At 39.5% G+C, this 22,005-nt stretch overlaps 1 protein-coding gene across 1 annotated transcript in view; it reads left to right on the top strand.

Annotated features, from left to right (window-relative positions):
- Positions 1-22,005, top strand: part of UBAC2 (UBA domain containing 2) — a 91,313-nt gene that overhangs the window by 61,260 nt on the left and 8,048 nt on the right. The window contains exon 7 of the mRNA XM_026845653.1: positions 9,350-9,595. Within this exon, the coding sequence (XP_026701454.1) occupies positions 9,350-9,595 (246 nt within the window). The remainder of the gene's footprint in view (positions 1-9,349; positions 9,596-22,005) is intronic.

Genomic DNA, 22,005 nt, shown 5'->3' on the forward strand with positions numbered 1-22,005 from the left:
AGCAGTGCAGTAGGCCAAAATAAAATTTTTCAGCTCATTACCCAGTGTCTTTTGACCACATGATCAAAAAATCCCATCCAACACTGCGCAAGTGTTGCTCTGGATATATTGGGCTGCTCTGTGGAGAGTTGTGCTTGCTCTGCCTACTTTATGAGCTGGGATTTCTAGTTCAGGCTTGAGCACCATGCTAGGGCGCTTGCATAGGTCCTGATAGAGGTCTTTATTCTACTGCTGGATCATATTGCACATTACTGAGTATTACATTCTAAAAACTGCAGCAAAAGATTTTACTGTATAAAAGATGTGGGGAAAAAAAAATACTGACCAGGATAGCATTTCAAGACCTGATATTTAAAATTAAAGCACCAGTACTACACGGTCTTTTTTTGATTATATAGATAAATCCAGCTCTTTTTCAGAAAAATTTGTAAAAATACAGAAAACATTACCAACACTTTTGATTTCTTTTATTTTTTCTTCTTTTTCTAGTCAGTGTTTCTTGAAGTCCTAGCTCAAGTAGTCAAGAGATTGTGTGGGAATGTCAGCTTTCATAGTAGTAAAATAAGCTTTTAATTCTTGTGCAAACTACTGCCTCAGAATCCAGAAGAATGTCCCAAAGGCTTAGAAATCATGAAGGAAAGTTTTGTGGGGTTTTTTGTTTGGTTGGGTTTTTTTTTAAACCCTTATGATTTTAAGACAATCTTGCTAATGACTTTTTGGAATTTGAGTTGTAATTTCTGTATTTGACATTGGTTTTACAGTGTATGTATCAGTAGTATTGCTAATATCAGCTAGACTACTCACTTATTAAAAATTCTGCCTATACTTACATACTTTCCTAAATAATAGCATATTTTATGTGTAACTGGTGTGATTCCTTTTTGCTCATAGAACTTCCCACTAAATACTAAGTACTAAGACAGTTCACGGAATCACTGAGGTTGACATCTGGTCCATCTGCAGGGCCAGCCAGAGCTAGTTGCCCAGGACCATGTCCAGACATCTTTTGAATATCTCCAAGAATGGAGACTTTACCACCTCCCTGGGCAACCTACCAGTGCTTGATCACCTTCACAGTGAAAAAATGTTTCCTGATGTTCAGAGGGAACCTCCTGTGTTTCAGTTTGTGCCCATTGCTTCTGGTCCTGTCACTGGTCACTACTGAGAAAAGTCTGCCCCCCTCCTCTTCATTCTCTCTCTTCAAGCATTTATATGTTTTGATAAAATTCCCCTGAGCCTTCTCTTCTTCAGGCCAAACAGTCCAACTTCTCTCACCCTCTCCTCATGTGAAAGATGCTCCAGTCACTTGATCATCTTTATGGCCCTGCACTGGCTTTGTTCCAGCAAGTGCATGACTTTCCTGTGCCAGGGAGTGAGAACTGGACACAGTACTCCAGGTGCAGCCTTGCTGATGCAGAGACAAGAGGGAGGATCACTTCCCTTGACCTGCTGGCAACGCAGTTTGGGAAGCTCAGTACGTGTGAAGTGCATAGCCTGAAATAAGAAATGTTGAAGCAATAGAATAACAGAGATTACGGAATGGAAAAGAAGCCTTGTCTATCAGTGTGTCTCCTACATTTAGGACAGGTGCAGATATCCATATATAAGCTAACAGATCTGCTGAATCCCACTCAAAACTAACATGAGGTATCTGCATGTGGGCAATGGCAGCTGAGTGACTGTAGGTGACTTAATTTGAGATGAGTGTCTCTATGTTCTGCTGACGGTATTGACTTAACCTCCTCCGTGCTGGGAGTTTAGACACCTTGCTCGTGACTGAATGGCTACATGTAAGCATATGACAGCTGACTAAGCTGACAACAGTTACTCCTGCATCACTTAAAGTATCTGAGAAGAAAGTAGTTGATTCATCTGGCATACAGGGGATGTTAGTGTGAAAGTGAGGTTGTAATTGTTCGGGGAGGAGGGAGATACAGATATTTCCAATTCTGGAGGGAGAAAGTAGTGGGAAAGAAGGGGAGAAGGTAATAATATGTCATAAGATACTTTCTGTTTTATACTCACAGATTCTGAGATCCTGTAGAAAAATGGATTTTAGTTTTCAGTTTCTTTCTCAGATCTGAGGCAGAGTTTGTGTGCCCAAAATCTGTTCTACTTGGTCAAATGTGCCAGCTGGTTCAGTAAGAGGTAGATTGCTTCTGTCAAGCTTTTCTAGCCTATACTTGTACTCATCGCGGCTGCAATGTTACCATTGTTTAGAGAGGGAATCCATGAGAGTAATTTACCTGGGTGTGTACTTTGAAGACATCTGCCATAGGATGAGTCACATCTTAACAGTGCCCATTTCTCTCTGTTGGCTATGAAACCAACTTTAAACAATAGCTTATAAGTAGGCTTTTAAGTTAGAGATGTGTTTGTTGGGGTAGATAAATCCAGTCATGATCACAGAATAGTTTGGGTTGAAAGGGACCTTAAATCTAGTTCCAACCCTCATGCCATGGGCAGGGACACCTTCCACTTGATCAGGTTGCTCAAAGCCCCGTCCAACCTGGCCTTGAACACTGCCAGGGAGGGGGCAGCCACAGCTTCTCTGGGCAACCTGTTCTAGTGTCTCACCACTCTCACATTGAAAAATTTCTTCCTTACTTCTAATCTAAATCTACCCTCTTTCAGTTTAAAGCCATTACCCCATGTCCTATCACTAGATGCCCTTGTAAAAGTTCCTCTCCAGCTTTCTTGTAGGCCTCCTTTAGGTACTAGAAGGGTGCTATAAGGTCTCCCCAGAGCTTTCTATCCTTCAGGATGAACAACCCCAACTCCCTTAGCCTGTCCTCATAGGAGAGGTGTTCAGCCCCCTGATCATCTTTGTGGACCTCCTTTGAACTTGCTCCAACAGGTCCATGCCGGAGACCCCAGAGCTGGATGTAGTACTCTAGGTGGGGTCTCCTAAGAGCAGAGTAGAGGGGGAGAATCACCTCCCATGACCTGCTGGTCACACTTCTTTTGTTGCAGCCCAGGATACAGTTGGCTTTCTGGGCTGTGAGCACATACTACCACATCATGTTGAGCTTCTCGTCATCCAGCACTCCCATGTCCTTCTCCTTAGTGCTGCTCTCAATCCATTCTCTGTTCAGCCTGTATTTGTGCTTGAAATTGCCCTGACCCATGCACAGGACCTTGCACTTGGCCTTGTTAAACTTCATGAGGTCTGCATAGGCCCATCTCTCAAGCCTGTACCGGGTCCCTCTGGATGGCACATCCCTTCCCTCCAGCATGTTGACCGCACCACAACTTGGTGTCATCAGCAAACTTGCTGAGGCTGCGCTCGATCCCACTGTTCATGTCTCCAACAAAGATGTTAAGCAGCACTGGTCCCAACACTGTCCCCTGAGAAACACCACTTGTCACTGGTCTCCACTTGGACATCGAGCACAACTCCTTGAATGCGACCATCCAGCCAATTCCTTATCCACCGAGTGGTCCATCTGTCAAATCCATGTTTCTTCAATGCAGAGACAAGGATGTTGTGCAGGACAGTGTCAAATGCTTTGCTTGCACAAGTCCAGGTACATGATGTTAGTTGCTCATCCCTTATCCACTAGCATGGTAACCTCGTCATAGAAGGCCCCCATATTTATCAGATATGATTTGTCCTTAGTGAAGCCATGTTGGCTGTCACCAGTCACCTCCTTATTTTTCATGTACCCTAGCATAGTTTCCAGGAGGATCCGCTCCATGATCTTGCTGGGCATAGAGGTGAGACTGACTGGCTTATAGTTTCTAAGGTCTTCCTTTTTTCCCTTTTTAAAAATGGGGGTTATGTTTCACCTTTCCAGTCACAAGGAACTTTGCCAGACTGCCACAACTTCTTAGATACAATGGATACTGGCTTAGCAGCTTCATCTGCTGGTTCTCTCGGGACCCACGGATGCAACTCATCAGGCCCCATGGACTTGTTGCACCTTCAGGTTCCTTAGATGGTCTCAAACCTGATCTTCTCCTACAGTGGGTGGTTCTTCATTCTTCCAGTCCCTGTCTTTACCTTCTGAGGCTTGGGCAGTGTGGCTGGAGCCCTTGTTGGTGATGACTGAGGGGAAAAAAGGCTACCTCAGCCTTCTCCATGTCTCAGGTAACCAGGTCTCCCCTTTCCTTCTGGAGAGGGCCCACATTTGCCGTAGTCTTCCTGTGTATTCTGTGTAAAGACGTTTGGTTAACAATATGATGACAGTTGCCTGCAGAACTCTAGCAGAGACCTGAGGGAACCCATCCTTAGGTCACAGCAGATGTACTGTGCTAAAATGTCAGTACAGTCATGCTTACACATAGACAAAGAATGATTGAGACCTGATAATGATTGCACCTGACCATAGCATTGATGGACTCTGAAGAAAAAAATTCAAGGTATATGGAAAATTTATGAGACCAGTCAACTGGGAAGGAAATTGAGGAGTATTAGTTTATTATTATTATTATTATTATTATTATAATCTTACTTTTCTGTCAAGCTAGCTATTGGAAAAGGCAGTTTATACTCTTAGTAACTATTTCTGCAAAGGAAACCCAAACAAAATAAACTATTGTGTTCTAATTACATTGCAGGTTATAATTACAAGTTGAAAATACATGGGTAGTGGTTTTATTTTATTGTTGGGTGGTCTTCACACACTCTCTCTTGGTTTGTTAAATGTGTTTCTCTAATCAAGGTAAATACAGAATCTCAACACAAAATTTAACCCCTTGTTTTGATTCTAGTTGTATAGTATTCAGAATATACTAAGGATAAAGCAGATCAAATAGGAATAAAAATTTCACTTCACCTTAAGAATACTGCTGTTTGCTTTCAGTTTGTTATTGAAAATAGTGAAGTCTTGAATACATATGATGAATATATTTCAGTTACTCAGAAGAAAATAATTATTTGCTGTCAAGTTCTAACCATTAGGCAAAATAACTTTAAACATCATTTTCTACACCAATCTGCCTAATGTTTTGTCCATTTGATTTCCTTTTTTAGTGTTAATCAAGTATAGTGATTTTAAATATCTCAGTAGCAGAGCATATGTGTCTTTGTTGTGTGAAATACTGGAGGGCTTCCATGTTTGGTTTACCTAATGTAAAAGAGAAACTACAGCTACTTCCTTTTTTTAAAAAGTGTACAACTTCAAAGGGACACGGGGGAACAGGAGGGGAGGTGGGGCTTTATACAAGGGTGGGAAGAGGTTAGGAAACTTCATGTGAAGGACCAGTAGTAAGCTGTGATGTTCAGAAACTGAAAAAAATGTAAGAACACTTTTTCCTGCAGCATGCCAGAAAATTTCCAGCATACTCCATTTCCTCTGCTTAGCATTGTGTCTTATATGATGTGGTAGATGAGGCTGTAGGTTATGATGGTGTGACTAACAGAAAACAATTAAGATGCATTTTATATTGCCAGCCAAAAATTCTCCATTCTAACAGTGTGAACTTAAGTGCAGCACTATGGTGACTTTAAAATACTCTGGAGGCTCATCTCTTTGGGGGAAGTAGTCCTTTAATTTGAGGTTACAGTGCTGAAGTTGGGATATAATGAAATCATCTTATCTTTGTTGAACAAACAAAGTTGGTTTAGTTTCTTAAACACTAGAAATTCATTACATATCTGTTACAAAAACACTGTAAAAAGTTACTTTATACTTTGTCAAGGCTTGGGGGTTTTTAAATTATATATATCAAGTTCTGCATATGAGCCAGATAAAGGGGAAGTTCTTTGGAAATACTTGACATTAAGATGAGTGTATGACTCTAAACCAGACTGAATCACAAGTCCTATTTTAACTACAAGTGTCTCCATTCTGGGTTTATTGGAAACATGCAAATAGGTACCTCTTCCGCACTAGCTGAAACTTCTGGAAAATTTGTTAAAACCAAGCATAGCGTTTAAGGTTTCTTATACTTACAACTAATAGCTTTATAATTGAAATAGTAAATCAAGGGAGAGAGGAAGGGGAGTGACACTGAAATCCTGGCAGATGTAAAGGTAACAAGGTGGATTGCCACTGTACACTTGGTGCTCTTCACCATTGAGTCTGTCATTCCATTTGTTTATACTTGTGATGAATTGCGGTCTCATGTGATTGCTCTGAACAATTATTGGTCCACAATAAGTTTCTTGGCAGCTATATGCAGAAGATACACCTCTTTTCTGCTATTCCCACACAGTTTTGTCTTGTTCCTTCACCAGATGCTTTTTATTTTAGATTTTACTGTGAACTTTATATTGTCTGACTTCTCAACTTCCTGCTCTGTGAGGACAGAAGTCCACACATTTGGGTTATGCAATGAGTTTCTGTCTAAGGCAGGACAAGGAGGGGCCAAGACACTAGTCTGCTGCTGAGGAGCAGCAAGGAGAGAGAAGACAGCCCAATGCAACTGGTACATTGGCTACAGACCAGGCATGCTACTCCAGTGAGCTCAGTAAGCTAGGAAGGCAGATGGGAGCTACATGTATGAGTCTCACACACAGTGCTAGGTGCCATTATCGATTTTAGCAGTGTTAACAGACTTTTAGCCTTATAAAGCCTTTCTTTCCTCATTAAATGCTCTGGAATGACTTGCTCTCTACAACTACCTGAACAGAGGTTGTAACGAGGTGAGTGTTGGTCTCTTTTCCCAAATAGGACATGAGGAAACTGCCTCAGGTTGGATCAGGGGAGGTTTAGATTGCATATTAGGAAGAAATTCTTCACTGAAAGTGTTGTCAAGCATTGGAACAGGCTGTCCAGGGGAGTGGTTGAGTCACCATCCCTGGAGGGATTTAAAAGACATTTAGATGTGGCACTTAGGGACATGGTTTAGTGGTGGATTTGGCAGAGTTAAGTTAATGATTGGACTCAATGATCTTACGGGTCTTTTCCAACCTAAGTGACTCTATGATTCTATGACTAGCCATCTCTACTTAGAAAAATCTGAGAATGCTTTTATTTATGCAGCTACCAGTTGGTGCTTGCAGCACTTTCCCTTCTGAGACAAACAAGTCCCAAAGTACTGACACTAAAGACATACTGCTGCTATCTCTTTGCTGTATTTTCTATCTTGAGCTGATAAGAGAATGATTCTGTTTGTGGTTAATGTGTTCAGACACGTGTCAAGATTTGTCATACATTCAGAGAGATGTAGATTTTCCTATCAGCACTTGCTTTGTTTTGTTCTTGTGACTTTTTGAACCTGTTCAAGATTTAGAGTACCCTGAAAACACTAGACCTTAACAAAGAACTGTAGGTGATAAGAGTGAGCAGAAAGCAGTAGCTGGAAGAGACATTTGGAAGAAGTGAGGGAATACTGTTTGGACAAAGTAGTTTAAGCAGGAGCACTTTCCTTGCCTGGTTACACCTCTTTAACCAGGAATGCAGAATCCCTTGGACCAAAGAGGGGGCCTGGCTCCATAGCTGAACAATACAAGGTGAGAGGAAGGAAGACCACTTGTAGGTTCTGGTGCTGCTTGTGCATTTTGTATCTAAGAAATCATCAGATTAAATGTATACATAATATTTGCAGCCTGGTTCAGTAATTCTTGCTCAAAAAAACGTAACCTTCCTGGTAGCCCTACAATCTAGGTTTTCTTGAATGAGAGGCCTATCTACGTAACTCTTTTGGAACCAGGTGGTTAGCTTCTGAGAGACCTTGCTAGGTAGATATTCAAGTACTACATGCCAAAAGTAGATGAGTTGCAGAAGTGATGTGATTTTCCTCCACTTATTCTCTGGCTGTTATAGTTCTATCTCAGTTTCCACTTGATGTGCACAAGTTTTGGTTGTGGGCTTACAGTAATCTGGAACAGTTTCACTAGAGCTGAGGAAAGAATTTCAGAGGTCATGAAGCAGTTTCTGTTCCAGTGCCCTGTCATTCCTAGAGTCCAGTGAGGATGTTTCTTTGAATACAGAAAATTTTTATTAAAGTTAGCCTTCACTATGATGCCAGATGTTATGGCCTTCCTCTTATCCCATCCCATTTACCTCCATCCTTATAGCACAAAATGATTCAAGGAGTTAAGGGTAGTTTAAAACTGTTCTTTCTCATTTTAGAATGGTAGCCTGTGTTTGGTGTTACATTCAACCCTGAGAGCAGTCATAAAATCAAAGTAGAATAAGGTGAAAATCAGTGTTTCCCAAAACAGAATGTATTTTTGCTAGAAGTCTCCTTATCTCACTGAATAACAATAACTTTGTAAATAATCTGAAAATTATCCCCCTCCCAAAGAACGTTGAATTTTCCTATATCCCTTTATATATGCAGCAATGCATTTGGTATGATTATACAAATGTCAGTGAGATAAAATAAATATCCAAAAATATATAGCCCAAATGTGGAGTTTTTACATCGCTTCTAGCATAATTGCATTGTTTAGGTATGTTTATGGATTTTTGAGGGGTTCTTATCTCTTTCTGTTCATTTCACTCTGTTGTCATAGCGTAATTCTTGTGGCATAACAGACAATAAATAGTCACAAATACTGAAATGTGGCATAAAGCAGAATGCACACTCAGTTTGTGCAAGAACTTTGGCCTTTCTGCTGTACCACTTCGGGCTCAAGTGCTAGAGCTTTGTAATGGGATTTAAAATGATGGCTGAGCAATGACTGTAGATCATTTATGGGGTGCATGGATTTCTGGTGCTCCTCCTGAATCTGAAATTAAATCAAGCCCCAAGGCAAGCATGAGCATGAACACAGAGAATGGGTATTTTTCTTATAGATGAGAGAAGGCATCACAAAAGCTGGCTTTTTCAATATCACCGTTTTTAATGAACTGGTTTTGACTTTTTTTTTTTAATCCTAGAAGGTAGATGGGATGCTTTTGGAATAACTCTGTGCATACTCTTAGACTTACCTTCAAATTGGCTGTTTTGCTTTTGTTTTTACTAGAAGGACAGACTTGGGTGGTGGGAGCAGAAGCCTTAAGGGGGTTGTTTTTTTTAAGGAGTGTTTACAGTGCTTCAGCATCCTCAGGGGCAGCCTTAATCTTCTCAGGTCAGCATGCAGCATACCCTGACCAGTTCCTTTATTAGAAATGAAAATTTTGTTTGAATTTTGACCTGAGAAAGGGTCACTTGGTTTGGACTCAAATTCTGAAATGAACAAAAAACCCCAAGCAGCTTTCTGAGTCACAGGCAATGCAGTACACAGATTTTAAAAAGTGATAGTCTATAGTTGTGGGGAAGTTGGAAGTAAAGAAATCCCCTATTCTTTCTCTGATTCTTGACTGAGAACTCTGGGTAAATACAATAAAAAGTGCTTTAAAAAACAGAAAGACTGGAAACTGCTATCTCCAGCTAAATACAAAGTAAATTGGGTGCATTTAAGTTTTTTTTTTGTTTTGGTGGGGTTTTTTTAACATTTCATTTTTGGTTTTAGGTTTCTGGGATTTGCTACAATAGCAGTATATTAAAAGTTCATCGAATTCTTTGTGTACCCAGCTGGGTAGCAAAGATCTTTTCTTGGACTCTTGAACCAATCTTCTCATCTGCGGAACCAACAAATGAAGTTCAAGTAGGAATGGGAGCAACAGTTGATATCCAGAGGCAGCAGAGGATGGAGTTACTGGATCGTCAAATCATGATGTCTCAGGTTGCCCAAATGAGGCGGCAAAGGCAGCAGCAGGTATTGATATATGTTCTGTAAGGATTATATTAAATTATGGGAAAAATAAATCTTGGGTCTTATATCTTTTGTGGTTCCTATTTCTCAAAAAGAATGTATTTCTTTATTCTTGCCCCATCAGTCTTTCATACACTGTTGTACTGCTAATAGTCATTTAAGTGTTTTATATAGCCTTATATGTTAAAACTGCTTCACAAGATGTAAGCAGAATGTCAGACAATCCTCTAAGGATATCAGTACTTCTGGCGTTCTTTCATCAAAAATGAGGCAGGAAGGTAAAGTGATTGTCTCTTGGTGGTCTTTAGTAAGAGCCACTGTGGAAAGCTAGGAAGTCAAAATGCTCCTGGCTCTTCTGACTATTTGTATTGTTAGCATCCTTTTCAGAATGGTTGAAAATTGTCTACATAACTAATTTGTTTGCAGATGTACTTTGAATAAGGCTTGTTTCTTTTAAGAAAGTGCAGAAATTAAATTCCCTAACTTTCTTACAGAGGTCAACCACAGGGAGTTTCTGTTTGCCACATTTAATGCTCTTGGTTTATTTCCTTATTTACTAGAATAGCAGAGCCTTTTTATTTTCTCTGGTTTAGTCAAACCAGCAAGTGCATATATTCACATACTTCGCGTTACAGGGCAGTAAAACAAGGCATATGGTGTCTCAATTCACTTTTTCCTGTATTTGAGATACATGTGTTACTATTCCATCAAACCTAATGGAAAACATAGGCCTTACATTGCTCTGTGTGAACATAAATTGTTCATAATTTAATTGCAGCCTAGCTTCCTCTGCCTGAAACACAGCTCTGTACTGATACACAAGTTCTTGTTGTGTTCCAGGTAGTGTAGTGCAAGTAGGTATAGCTATCTTACCATTAATATGTTGCCAGAATTCGAGGTGCGATGATGGCATAAAGCTTTGGTCAACAACTGGCATATGAATCTTTTTTTCCAGTCCCCGATAATGTCATTTTGTTTTCCTTGATTTCTGAATATTTCAATCTGATGAGATTGTTCCTCAGGTGGAAATATTGTAATCTACTTTTCTCTATTCCCATAGAACATTAATCAGTTATAAGAACTGAAATAGAAATTACTCAATTCTCAAACACTGCCGTTGTAATAGAAAATGAATTGAAAGTGTCTGTTGGAATACAGGCTGCTGGGAAGAGTGGAGCCAAGTTTCTTCAGATAGGAGGAAGAAGCCGTTCCCAGTTATGAAGGACAGTCTTCAGAATATATCTTAAATTGCAAAAAGTGGTAAATAAGTTCAGAACAGTAAATGATAAAAGAAGAGTTGATAACATTTTCTTCTCATCTTCTCTTTTCCTTAGGCTAGGAACAATGAAAGTGGAAAAATGTCTTTTCATGTTTGACTTCAAATAGAGTTCTTTAAAAAGGTGAAAGGGATTAAGTAAAATAAATGAACATTGCTTGAACATCAGTAAGATGCTTTCCTTTACAAGTTACTGAAACACTTTCAAGTTATCTTTATGTTTGGCCTTTAACTTGAGCACCACATTTAGTTAACTGATAGTGCTAATCTGCGAAACCAGTGATCAGAAGGCGATGGGATCAATGTATGAACGTTTCAGAGAGTCTCTTCAGAAAAGATGTGTCATGAAAGCTTTTGACCAGCCTTTTCTTTAATGTCTCACTCACAGAATTGACTGGCCATCAACTAAATCACAAAAAGCATCATTAACAAATGTTGAGATGTAGTAGTAAAAATTAAAAGCAGGCTAATTTAAATCTCAAAATTTTAAAAATTGAAAGCTATTTTCTGGATTGCTGTACTTGGGCAATTCTTTTGCCTTCAGAGGCTTGGAAAGGTGTAGTTTGAAGACAGTGGAGTTGAGCCGATCACATTACAGATGGAATTTAGATCATAATTTTGTATGTGGGAGTGAAGTGGATAAAGAATGAAGTTCAGTTTCTCAGGGACTTTTTTTTCTGAAGCTGAAAATAATAAAAGCTTCAAAATATGTATCAGTCATCAAATATGGCTTTGAATTACATTTTAGGGGAATGTTGTATAGATTTCTGGAGTCTATGCTGTCTGTAGGTAATGTGCCAGAGGTGAGATAACATTTTCTGCTCTGCTTTCTATTTTGTTTGGCAAAGGAAATGAACTTTAACTTTCATCTGTATGCCATAGTGCAACAATTTTGTTTAGCTGCCCCTTGAGAAGGTACTGGGCTAATTCCTCCTACTCCGTTACTCTTCAGATTATCTGTTTGAGAAAAGATACAGTCCAGCTTCCCTGTATATTGGTGGCATTATGGAAGGAGAAGACAGGAATGTGATAGGTGGTTTTCATGGTGCTCCATTGACTGCACAGTGTGGCAAGCTCTGTTCTGGCCATAAGGAGGCCCCTTTCTTAAATAGATGGTTTTAGTAGTAAGTTTATGCAAGTCTTTGCAAGAAATTCTGAGGAATGTGAGCCTGACAAGTTACACAAACCAACACAAGAAGAGTAACAGTTTTTAAAAAAATAAATTAAAAAAAAAAAAAGCAAAAGAAAGTGGGGAAAAAACATTTCTCATAAGTTGTTTTTACTGTACCCCAAGATACTGAGATGTAAATAATGTTTGGCTTTTTTTTATTTTTTTTTTTCCTGCTGTTCACTGAGCTCATGTATCCAAAGTGGAATTCACTTTGGATGCTTTCTACAAAAAAACCCCAACCAACCCTGCCAGAATTTCTTCATTGGCAACTCGTTGAGCTTTACGTTTCCCATTCTTTCTCTTAACTGAAATGTTCTGGTCTGGAGGAGCCTGAAGCATGGAGCTGTGCATGTGAATGCTCGGTTGTCTGTAACTCTGAGTAGGTTGAGTATGTGGTAGAATTTGAACATAAACCACCAACTTCATTACTTAATCTACCTGATTTTAGCCCTTAAATGTTCAGTGGTACTGTGTCAGAATATGTTGTTAGAAACTGAAAATAATATCTTACGTTGCTAGTTTCTCAGGGGAGTGTGGTTACACAGTGACTGATTTTTGTCTTGGTTTCTAGTTGCTGTGGATACAGCTCTTAAACAGATGGTAGCACACATATTGAAAACTTTCTGTTCATTTTTTTTCTTCCACGGATCATCCTGAGAAATTATGAACTTCTCGCAAATGGAGACTTACTGAGCATCACCTCCATGCACCTTTTGAGGCAGTAGAATAAAATGTGTGCCATATGTATTCATTCCCTCAAAAAATACCAGCTTGTTGTTTTGTTACTGCTTTAAAAACTAATTTCTTAGGGTTTTTTGCCACTTTTTTGTCTATTCTCTTTTCTAATTTAAATAATCTGTCCTATTTTTCTTTTTGACCCACCACCTGATCGCTTTTTCCCCTTCATATCACTTCCACATTGTCATTCCACACTATGCCATTTTCCTCCTACATCTTCATCATCTCTTCCCCTTCATCTCCATTGTTTCCCATACTTTGTGGTTGTTCCTCTACAAAATCCTTCTTTGCTTTGGGGGAAGTTCTCTTCCATTATGTCTCACCACCAGTAATCATTTGCTGACGCGTCATGAATTTAGGATTTTAGGGATGGATACCTTTTGCCTTTCTCTCTGTCAGACAAGATGTAGTTGAGGTCTTTGAGCACTATTTTATCCTTTTGATACTGTAATGTCAATGAACATTTTGGTCTTGCTCTCCTGACTTTTCTATTTCTTGATCTCTTTCATTTCTCAGAATTTTTCTAAAGTTTATCTTTCTATAACCCAAATGAAAGCCGTGATGGGAAAAGGGAAGCAACTGTTGCATCTGTGTACCAGTGTGGTAGCAGTGAGTCAATTTGACTTTCACTTCCTATTGAGAAATTTGGAGGGAAGCTGACAATCCAATTGCAAATAGATAAGGGAGGAGTCCATGCCTGGATGTTATTGACAGCACTGTTGTCACTAAAGACAGGTATGTGGAAGGTGGTGTAAATTTGCAGGAAAGGTGGTCAGTGCCTTCTGTTGGCAGCTAAATACCACTTCTGTGAGCGCTCATCCCTGTGCCCCTTTGGGAGGGGCACTGTATGAACCTCAGTCCCTTCACCCTGAAGAAATGCTTTCTCTATCCACAGAGCATTTATTCCTTCATTTGTGCTGATCATGTTAAAGACGCCATATTGCCTGTTTCTTAGTTTCTCTTAAGTTTCTTGGCTCAGAAAAGGGCTTCACTAGGTTGCTTCAAATTGTGTGATAAGCCTACAGCCATATATTAAAATCTTCATTTCACTACCCCTTTTCTGCCCTGTCCTTCACTTTAAGCTTATTTTGTCTTTTCCCTTCTGTTTTTTTGTTCTTCTATTCCAGCTGCCATTACTTTTCAGTGAGGCCAGACTCTGCTTTGATTCATATCCCATGGCACCTCTCTGTGAGATTCTACTGCTTGCAAAGACCAGACTTCTCCTATAACAATGTGACTTCCTCTAATTGTTCATTTGTTAGATGTCTTTCTCCTGGGACAGGGGAGAGATGCTCTGTGGGTAGGCACACTGAGTGTCTTTATTGTTATGGGGAGTCTCATATCCTGAGAAACGTGCAAGTTTCACGTTTTGTCAACTAAGGACTGTGAGACTAGATTGGTGATTTACCTTCTGTTATATCTAAGCAGTAAACTCCTGACCTTGGAAAAAATAGACTAATGGAGCAAAGACATTCCTGGCACAAGAATTCCTCCTCAGGAATGTTATCCTCAGTCACAATGATAGAAGAAAATCCCTCAGTGACTATGTTTTTTAGCTTTTCCACTGGCACTGAGAGATACCACTTTGACAAAGTCTTCTTGAATAACTTCACAAGTTTGAGTACCAACACCAAGTCCTTCAGACATTTTGAACCCTGAAGACCTTCTGCAACCTTTATACATTGCCAGGTCCATATAAACTCTTGCTCTCACAGCCAGGACTTCGGATGGAACCAGCTTGTTAATATTTTTCCATGGATATATGTGTCTTTGTCATACTGTTTTAACTGAACATTCAGGGGAGATTTTCAGCCAAGTGTTACGCAAAGCATTTTCTTCTAATTAGGTTTCCATTCCAACTAGTCAGTGTTACTTAAGGCTTCTTCAGATCTTCTTCAGACCTCAATGAGTCTTTAACTCATCCTTTGCTTTTTGGCACTCTTCTGGCATTTTAAAATCTTGGTTATTCTCTGTAATTGTTTAATAGTATTTTCTTTGTGTTGAGAATAAGCCTGTTTCTATTTCAAAAGGGGAGCTTTACTCTTAGAGGTTGTTGGGTATAAAAACTGCACATACTGCTGATGTTGTCATGTGCGAATTCTTTGGTTTTTTACTGTTTGTTTCAATAACACATTTGCAAGCAGTTGATAACCCACTGCTATTTAGATATTTCTAAATAGATATTGCTATTTAGATATTTCTGTTTTCATTTAACTTTTTTCCTGGGTTCTAGGTGTGAAATTAAAAATGTAGAATTTCTAGGGTGCTGATCCAGGTAACAAACAGTTTAATATTCTCTACTCTACAGGCTAATGCTTTATTTTTCTGTCTTTTTCATGGAAGTTGGCAATTCCACAAGCTGACAGATGCTAGTAGTACTACTAAAATAAGCTGAATGTGTCTCATTGACAGCCAGTTGTCACAGTCATGAGGCTAACTGTCTCTGACTCCTGCTCCTAGGTAGCACCGCTTTGAACTATAATTTTTTTCTTGAACTGGAATTATGAAATTCTCTTTCTGTCTGACTGGGCTTTTGAGCTGTAGTGTTTGAATTTAGTTTAATATTTGTAATCAATTTCCCTAGAGAAGCAGTGGTTGATAGTGGTCAGACAACTTCCTAAAGCAAAATACTTATTTCAGTGCAAATATTTATTTTTTTTTTAAATAGAGTATGTTTCACGCATTCTCTTGTGTGATTGTTCTATATTCTCTTCCTCCAACAGTTTAACTTGAGGCAGTTCTCCATAAAAAATCTGGCGTACAAATCTCCCCAAGCATTTTCAGAGTATTTAATTCTCTGTTGTCTAATCAACTCCTGTTTACAGGAGACAAATTTCTTTTTAGCTGTACCTGTCCCTTCATTTCTAGCTTTGAACATGGGGTAAATAAGGCATCCAGTTTGGGGAGTGGTTGGTTATTGGATTCCAGGACTGCTTCCATTGTCCTTCCAGTCTGCACTGAGAGACTCTTGATGGGTCTTTTCTCTTCCTAGTGTCATCTTCCATAGCATGTAGTAAACAAGAAGCATGTAATTAGGTAGTAAGTAGTCCACCTTAGCATTCAGGTTTTCTGATTAGAACTCTGATATTGTCACATAAGGACTGCAGGCTGGTTTCAGCAATAGTTCCTTAATGCACTACCTTAAGAGGCACAATAGATACAAAAGTTTCACCAGTGTTGGAGGTATGACACCTTGGATGTTGACTTTGAAATGTTAACAAATAGAAGCCCCTCCTATTTGCAACCTAAGACAGAACTTGAATCTTTACATCCCAAAATGGAATACTGATCTGTTTTTTTCTCTATATCATCATAGACTAGCCCTTTATATATTCAAGTATGTGTTTATGCTAGTGTGTTGGAGAATTGGGTTTTGAGTTTTCTTTGTGCCTGGTGTTTGTTATCTCAGCTTGTCAAATCAAAACAATTTTGGAACTCTGATTTCTCATTTTTGTTTTGGCCTCTACTTATTACTCTTTGAAAAGTTTTATGCACAGGAGGTGAATGAAAGATTATATATCTAATCATTGTGCTTTAATACCAGTCAACATCCAAAGAACCATGTAGTAAGGATTAGAACTGCCTCGGTTTTGTGTAAAATGTCTAAAAGAGAGATAATGTTATTTCCTCAAGTACAGACTCTGTGTTCATGCTGGTGGACCTGCCTTCAGCATTTAGCACACCGGACCCCCCCACCCAATTATCTCACTGAGCAAGTGTTGAATGCCTGACGTAAGAACAGCTCCAAATCATGTCATTCCTTTAAAATTCAGCCGGTGATTATGATTGACAGCTTCACCTCTGACAAGGCACTCATTTATAAAGATTAATTTTTAATAACAGGAACCTGAGATTTCTGTAGGAAAAAGTGACAAGCCCCACTGCCAATAGTATGACATGGATGCTTTCAACTGATATAACTGTGACCATATCTGTGATGTCACAGCACCAGCAAGAGCCCAGATTGGATGAAGAACAGCTGACGCAAGCAAGGGAAGTCAGGAAGTTTGGAAAAGGAAGTGCTTTGAAAAGATGGTTGAAGACCTGTCTCTGCTGTCTAGAGAAGATCCAGATCTCCATTTATTATTGCAAACAAAGTCTGAGAGTCCTGCTCAACACTTCCCTAGTGTTGGATGAATTAATAACATCAGCTCTCAAAAATGCCATCTTTCAACTTCTGCTTGATGTGAAATATCTTGCTTTCTTCTTGGCATAGTGCCCCATCACTTTCTGGCTGAATTACAGCATCACAGAAGTAATGAAAACTGAATGTTACTGTGATGCATTTTGATACAGAATAGCTATTTACCCTGATTGTAACAGGTTAAACACAGAGTAGTCTGACTCTTTGTGTTCTTAGCTAACTGCCAGTTTTGGGGAGTACCTATGAAGCTCTTCACTTACTGCCAGCCAGTTGAGTGTCTGAGTCAAGTAACAGCATGCCTTCCTGTCATGTGTGACAAGCAGTGGTCTACAAGGCCAAGTGCTTGCGCATGCATGAGTATGCCAGGAAGCATTCATAACTCAACTCTGTACATCCCTTGAATGCAGTAGCAGAAGCAGCCATTCCCACCTTGCCTCCAAGGAGCAGATGTGCCTATGCATTGGCGTTTCTGGCTTCTGCTACTATGAAGGCATCATGCCTGTGCTGAAATCCCTTCCATTGTCTCTCAGGCAGCTTCAGAGGCCAGATTAAGGTGTTCCTCCTAGATTTCAAAGGAAATAGCTGATCAGGCTTCAGAAAAGACCACATGTGGATTTCTGAACTTCTGTGACACATGAGCTCCTCTGGGACAATGCAGGCATCAAAGTTCAGGATGCAGCAACTAAGAGTTGGAGACAGAGCCTCTTGGCTAGAGAGACTTGTCTGTAGGATAAATTTTCAGAGGAAATTGGAATATCTTTAGAAATTGCTGGAGTGCTTTCCTTGGTGAAAAATTCTTTCCATCATTAAGAAAGATTCCTAGAACACTTAAGACTGTTACATTTCTACCCCCTTTCAAAAGAAGGACATTATTAAAGTAAATGATAAAAACAAAACAAAAAAAACCCCAACAACCAAAAAACCAGAAGAGTTTTGTCTTCACAAAAAGAGGCAGGCTAGACATTTTAATAAGCCTACTGGAAATTTCACCATTATCATTGATCTTTCCTAAGCAGTGTTCAGGGCAGCAAGTAATTGTGTTGTTTGTGGCTATGCTTTCGCTTTGTTTATATCATCAGTATGTGTACTTTGGAGTCAATAATTTGTAGAAAAATTTATGTCTGAAAAGCGTTTCTTGCTTTCAATACATTTTTTTAAATGAAGCTTTATATGAAAAGAAGACAGTATTTATATCTCCTATGCAGAGTAGCAAACTTTGAAGATGTTACTTTAAAAGATGAAATGCAAAGCAATTTCCTTTTTTTTCACTGTGGTTGTTATGTTAAGAAAAGGTGAACAGGACAGATATCAGGAGGTGCTTCCTGTTTGTGCAAACAGATGGCGAGTTGGCATTAACCATATACATGAGATAACATTATCAAAATATCTTAACCACATGCATCACTTTCAAGAGTACTTTTATAAAAGTTTTTCTTTCATTTGCTTTGAAATGAATCTAATTAAAATATGTGCAGATGTGACAGCTACTTAACTGGGTATTTGTTAATTGTCCATAATACAACATTTTTAATTGTCAAGGTTTGGATAAAAATTGCTTTTACAAAATATGCCATGACAGGTATGTGTATGGGAAGCAGGTAGAGCTGCTTTTCAGAAAGAGAGGAAGGAGATTTTGTGAAAAGAAATGACATAACAGGGGTTTAATCAGGCTATAGAATCAGTGACATTTGCTACCTTTAGATATCTTCCTTATTCTGTAGGAAAGGAGTATCCTCCTTTCCTTGTAAACAGTATTGTCCCAGACACCATAAAAAAAAGCTACAACGCAACTCAAAACAAAAAAAGACATCAAGGATGTGACCTCATAAGGCACAACCTCAGTACGTAAATCCCTGGCAGCTATCCAAGAATAAGTCATCAATATGGCATTTCCTTACAGCCTTTTCTACAATGAAGAGCTGCTCTTTTCTCATTCCCTTAATCCAGTCCATTCTTAAATCTCATTCTTTGGTCATCTAAACTTTGTGACTGGTTTGTTGTCTTCCTGTAACAGAAGTTCCAACACCACTAGTGCTCTCCTAATTCACTTCTAGTAGTGATATATCAGAGACCTATAAAATGGTCTCCTTGGTATGTTTGTCTCTAATCAGGCAGTAACAAAGAATTCGCAATCAATTGATTCACCCAGTCTTTGCACTGCTAAACCAAAGTAAATGGAATTTTTCTTTAGTTAAAAAATTACAGCCAAGGAGTAAGGGAGGGGGAAAGGCTTATAGGCCTTTCTTAGTGTGTCTGCCACCCTTCTAGTCAAATAATTAATGAAGCAGTCGTTTTGTCAAGTGTTTTTCCTGATGACGTGAAAGACTATGTTGCAGACAGAAATAAGGGCCCAGTCACCAATTTGTACAAAGTATTTTTATGAATGATGGTCTGTAGACTGAGTTTTTCAGTGCTTGTCGCTTTCTAGTAGCACAGCAGTCGGGACTTCCAAAACAGAGTTTCTAATTAACATCATGAAAACAAGTATGAAAGCTGGCAATGGAGACTAGAAATTCTTCACAGCATCCCACTGCAGGGACTGGGACCAGTGAATGCAAGTTGATGGGAACCTTCAGCCTCTTGACTATAATGAGCTTGGTGCTGTTTTCACACCATAAGCAGAGAATGCCTCCTCGAGCCTCCCATCCTGCAGCACAAACAAAGCAACAGAGGAATTAAACATGCAAAAGAAAATTCCTTTTGCTATAGTAAATCTTGCAGCATTCACACAACTGGACATGGGAAAAGTGGACTAAGGAAGCAGACGTGAACAAGAAATCTTACTTTTTTGTAGATAATGTGACAGGTGGCTACTGCCCAGAGCACTGAATGAGGGAAGGTGTTAGTTTGTGTCACATCCCTGAGTGCACCAACAGTGCACCTACACACTCTGTAGGGGTTTGGCTCTCTGTGCTGAGGGCCAGCTCTGGTACAGTACAGCTCTTCAGCCTTGGAGCAGACTTGTGTGAGAAAGAGCTATGATTAGAAATACATGTAAGAAGACTTGGGGCTTCACCCACTCTGGGAGTTGCTTTTAAGTTCAGGTCCTTGCCCTTGGTCCTTGCTGAGCTTTCTATATAGGCATGTGCCAACTGGTGTATCTCCCTCCCTGCTCCTGACCCACTGATACGACTTCTAGGCTTGATCTTACCACCTGCCTGGCGATCTGGACTTTTGTTTGACCATGGTTACTGTCACTGGACCTGCTTTGCTCTTCTCTCTTGAATCCTGTGGGAACACGGCACGTTTTAGTGAGGCCACTGTCTCTGTTTGCCTTGTCGTCACCCTTGGCTCTCAGTTTGCCTTTCCTCTTGGAGCAGCACCTGCACTTGCTGTTCCCTGACACCTAAGATCCAGGACAAAGAAGAATGTCACTTGCAGTAATCTTGGTGCAAGATGGCCTGAGTCTGTCAGTTGTGGAAACTGGCTCTGGATGTAAGAGGTTTAATGCATCCTTCTTACCTAGTCCTCAGTCATGTTAAGTTCCCGGCCCCAAACCATTTAGTATTAAACTGAATTCTTTTTATGACAAACCAGAATCACAGAAGAACTGCCTGGATTTCATTAAATGGATTGGACTGGCAGACACTTATCACTGAAGGTGCTGCTCAGGAAAGGAGCTTACATACTGGACACTTGATCATCCTCACTGCTGAATTATTAGCTCCTTTTCTGCCTCTGGTTTGGAGCACTCCAGAGAGCTCTGTTATCTGAGACAAGGCTTCTGTGAAGGGTAAGGAGACAGGTGTGAGCTCATCTGTGCTGTTGTGTGCTGGTGCCAGGGTTCAAATATATTGTGAAATGCATAAATATTGTTTGCTGATTCCCTAGTAGGGACTCTCAGAAGGTTTATAAGCATCACTTAAATAAATGCATCACATTGTGTATCTTCAGGTGAAATCTTCCTGACTTCTTGCAGAGTGTGTTAGCATGGTCAAAAGTCACTGTAACACAGAAATCATAAAATTGCGAAGGGGAGGTCTGCAAGAGAATTTCAGTGGGGCAAGGCAGAGTCTGGAAATGTCCTGTGCATTTTTTAACTGGAATTTGTGATATTTACTTAAGACATTTTTTGCTGTTTGCTTTGGGTCAAATTAAAATTCACAGATCTTCATGTATATCTGCTGTGATAGTTAAGGCTTTCTGAAAGTCTTTATACAGTCACCATCCACACTGGAAATCCATAGCATAGACTTCATCTCCATCTTCTCTGGATCCAAGATATTCACTGCACTTCCTCATTTTTCCTTACCTTTACTCTATGGGATTGGCCATAGTACCAGGCCCACAGTTCCTGCTGCAGCTACCTGAATTTCTGCTCTTTTGAGCCTAACTTTGTGCATGTCCATCACGTAATCAGAGGCAAGTCTGTGAGGGGAAACAATTTTCCTGCAGTGAAGATAAAGCAGCCTAATGTGCCTTGTTTTGGTGTAGTTTGTAAAGTAATGCACAGATGAGAATTGGACCATAATGTTGGGATTAATCCTAAACATCAGTGTTCACATACCATTAAAAGTTTCAGCCTTTAATACTTACTGTTGTTGTATGTTGGATATTCTTACCTCATTAATATAGTTAAGAACTGATGGGTTATGTTTGTCCCAACTTCCAAAGGTAATTGAAGAATTCTGAGGGCTACTGAAAAAGAGCTTTTCACAACTGTTTTGATCAAATTTGTCTAGTTTTTTATTTCTGGGAAAGGGTTAGCAGTCTTAACATGGAAATCTTCTGAATACATCAGTCCACATCTGTAGTTTATCAAGATATCTGCTTAAACCTTAAGGAATAAATAGTTACCTTTGTAAATAATCTGCATTTTTAAATTTAAAGTAATGAATTCTGGGTACATTAATTTAAAATGTATTGTAAGTTTAGGGTAAGGAAGTAGACAAGTCTCTTTGTAGTGTTAGGTGACAGAGCAGAGGACAGGGAGGATACAAAACCAAACTGGAATAGGCAGCTCAGTACTGAAGCTGAGGCCACAGCTGGAAAGGTACATTTATTTCAATCTTCAGATACACTGGAATACTGCTAAATTAATACATTTATTGTAGATTTTGTATTTCATATACATTATTCTGTAT

Source organism: Athene cunicularia (assembly GCF_003259725.1).
Source record: "Athene cunicularia isolate RWA chromosome 1 unlocalized genomic scaffold, athCun1 chr1_part1, whole genome shotgun sequence".
Lineage (NCBI taxonomy): Eukaryota > Metazoa > Chordata > Aves > Strigiformes > Strigidae > Athene > Athene cunicularia.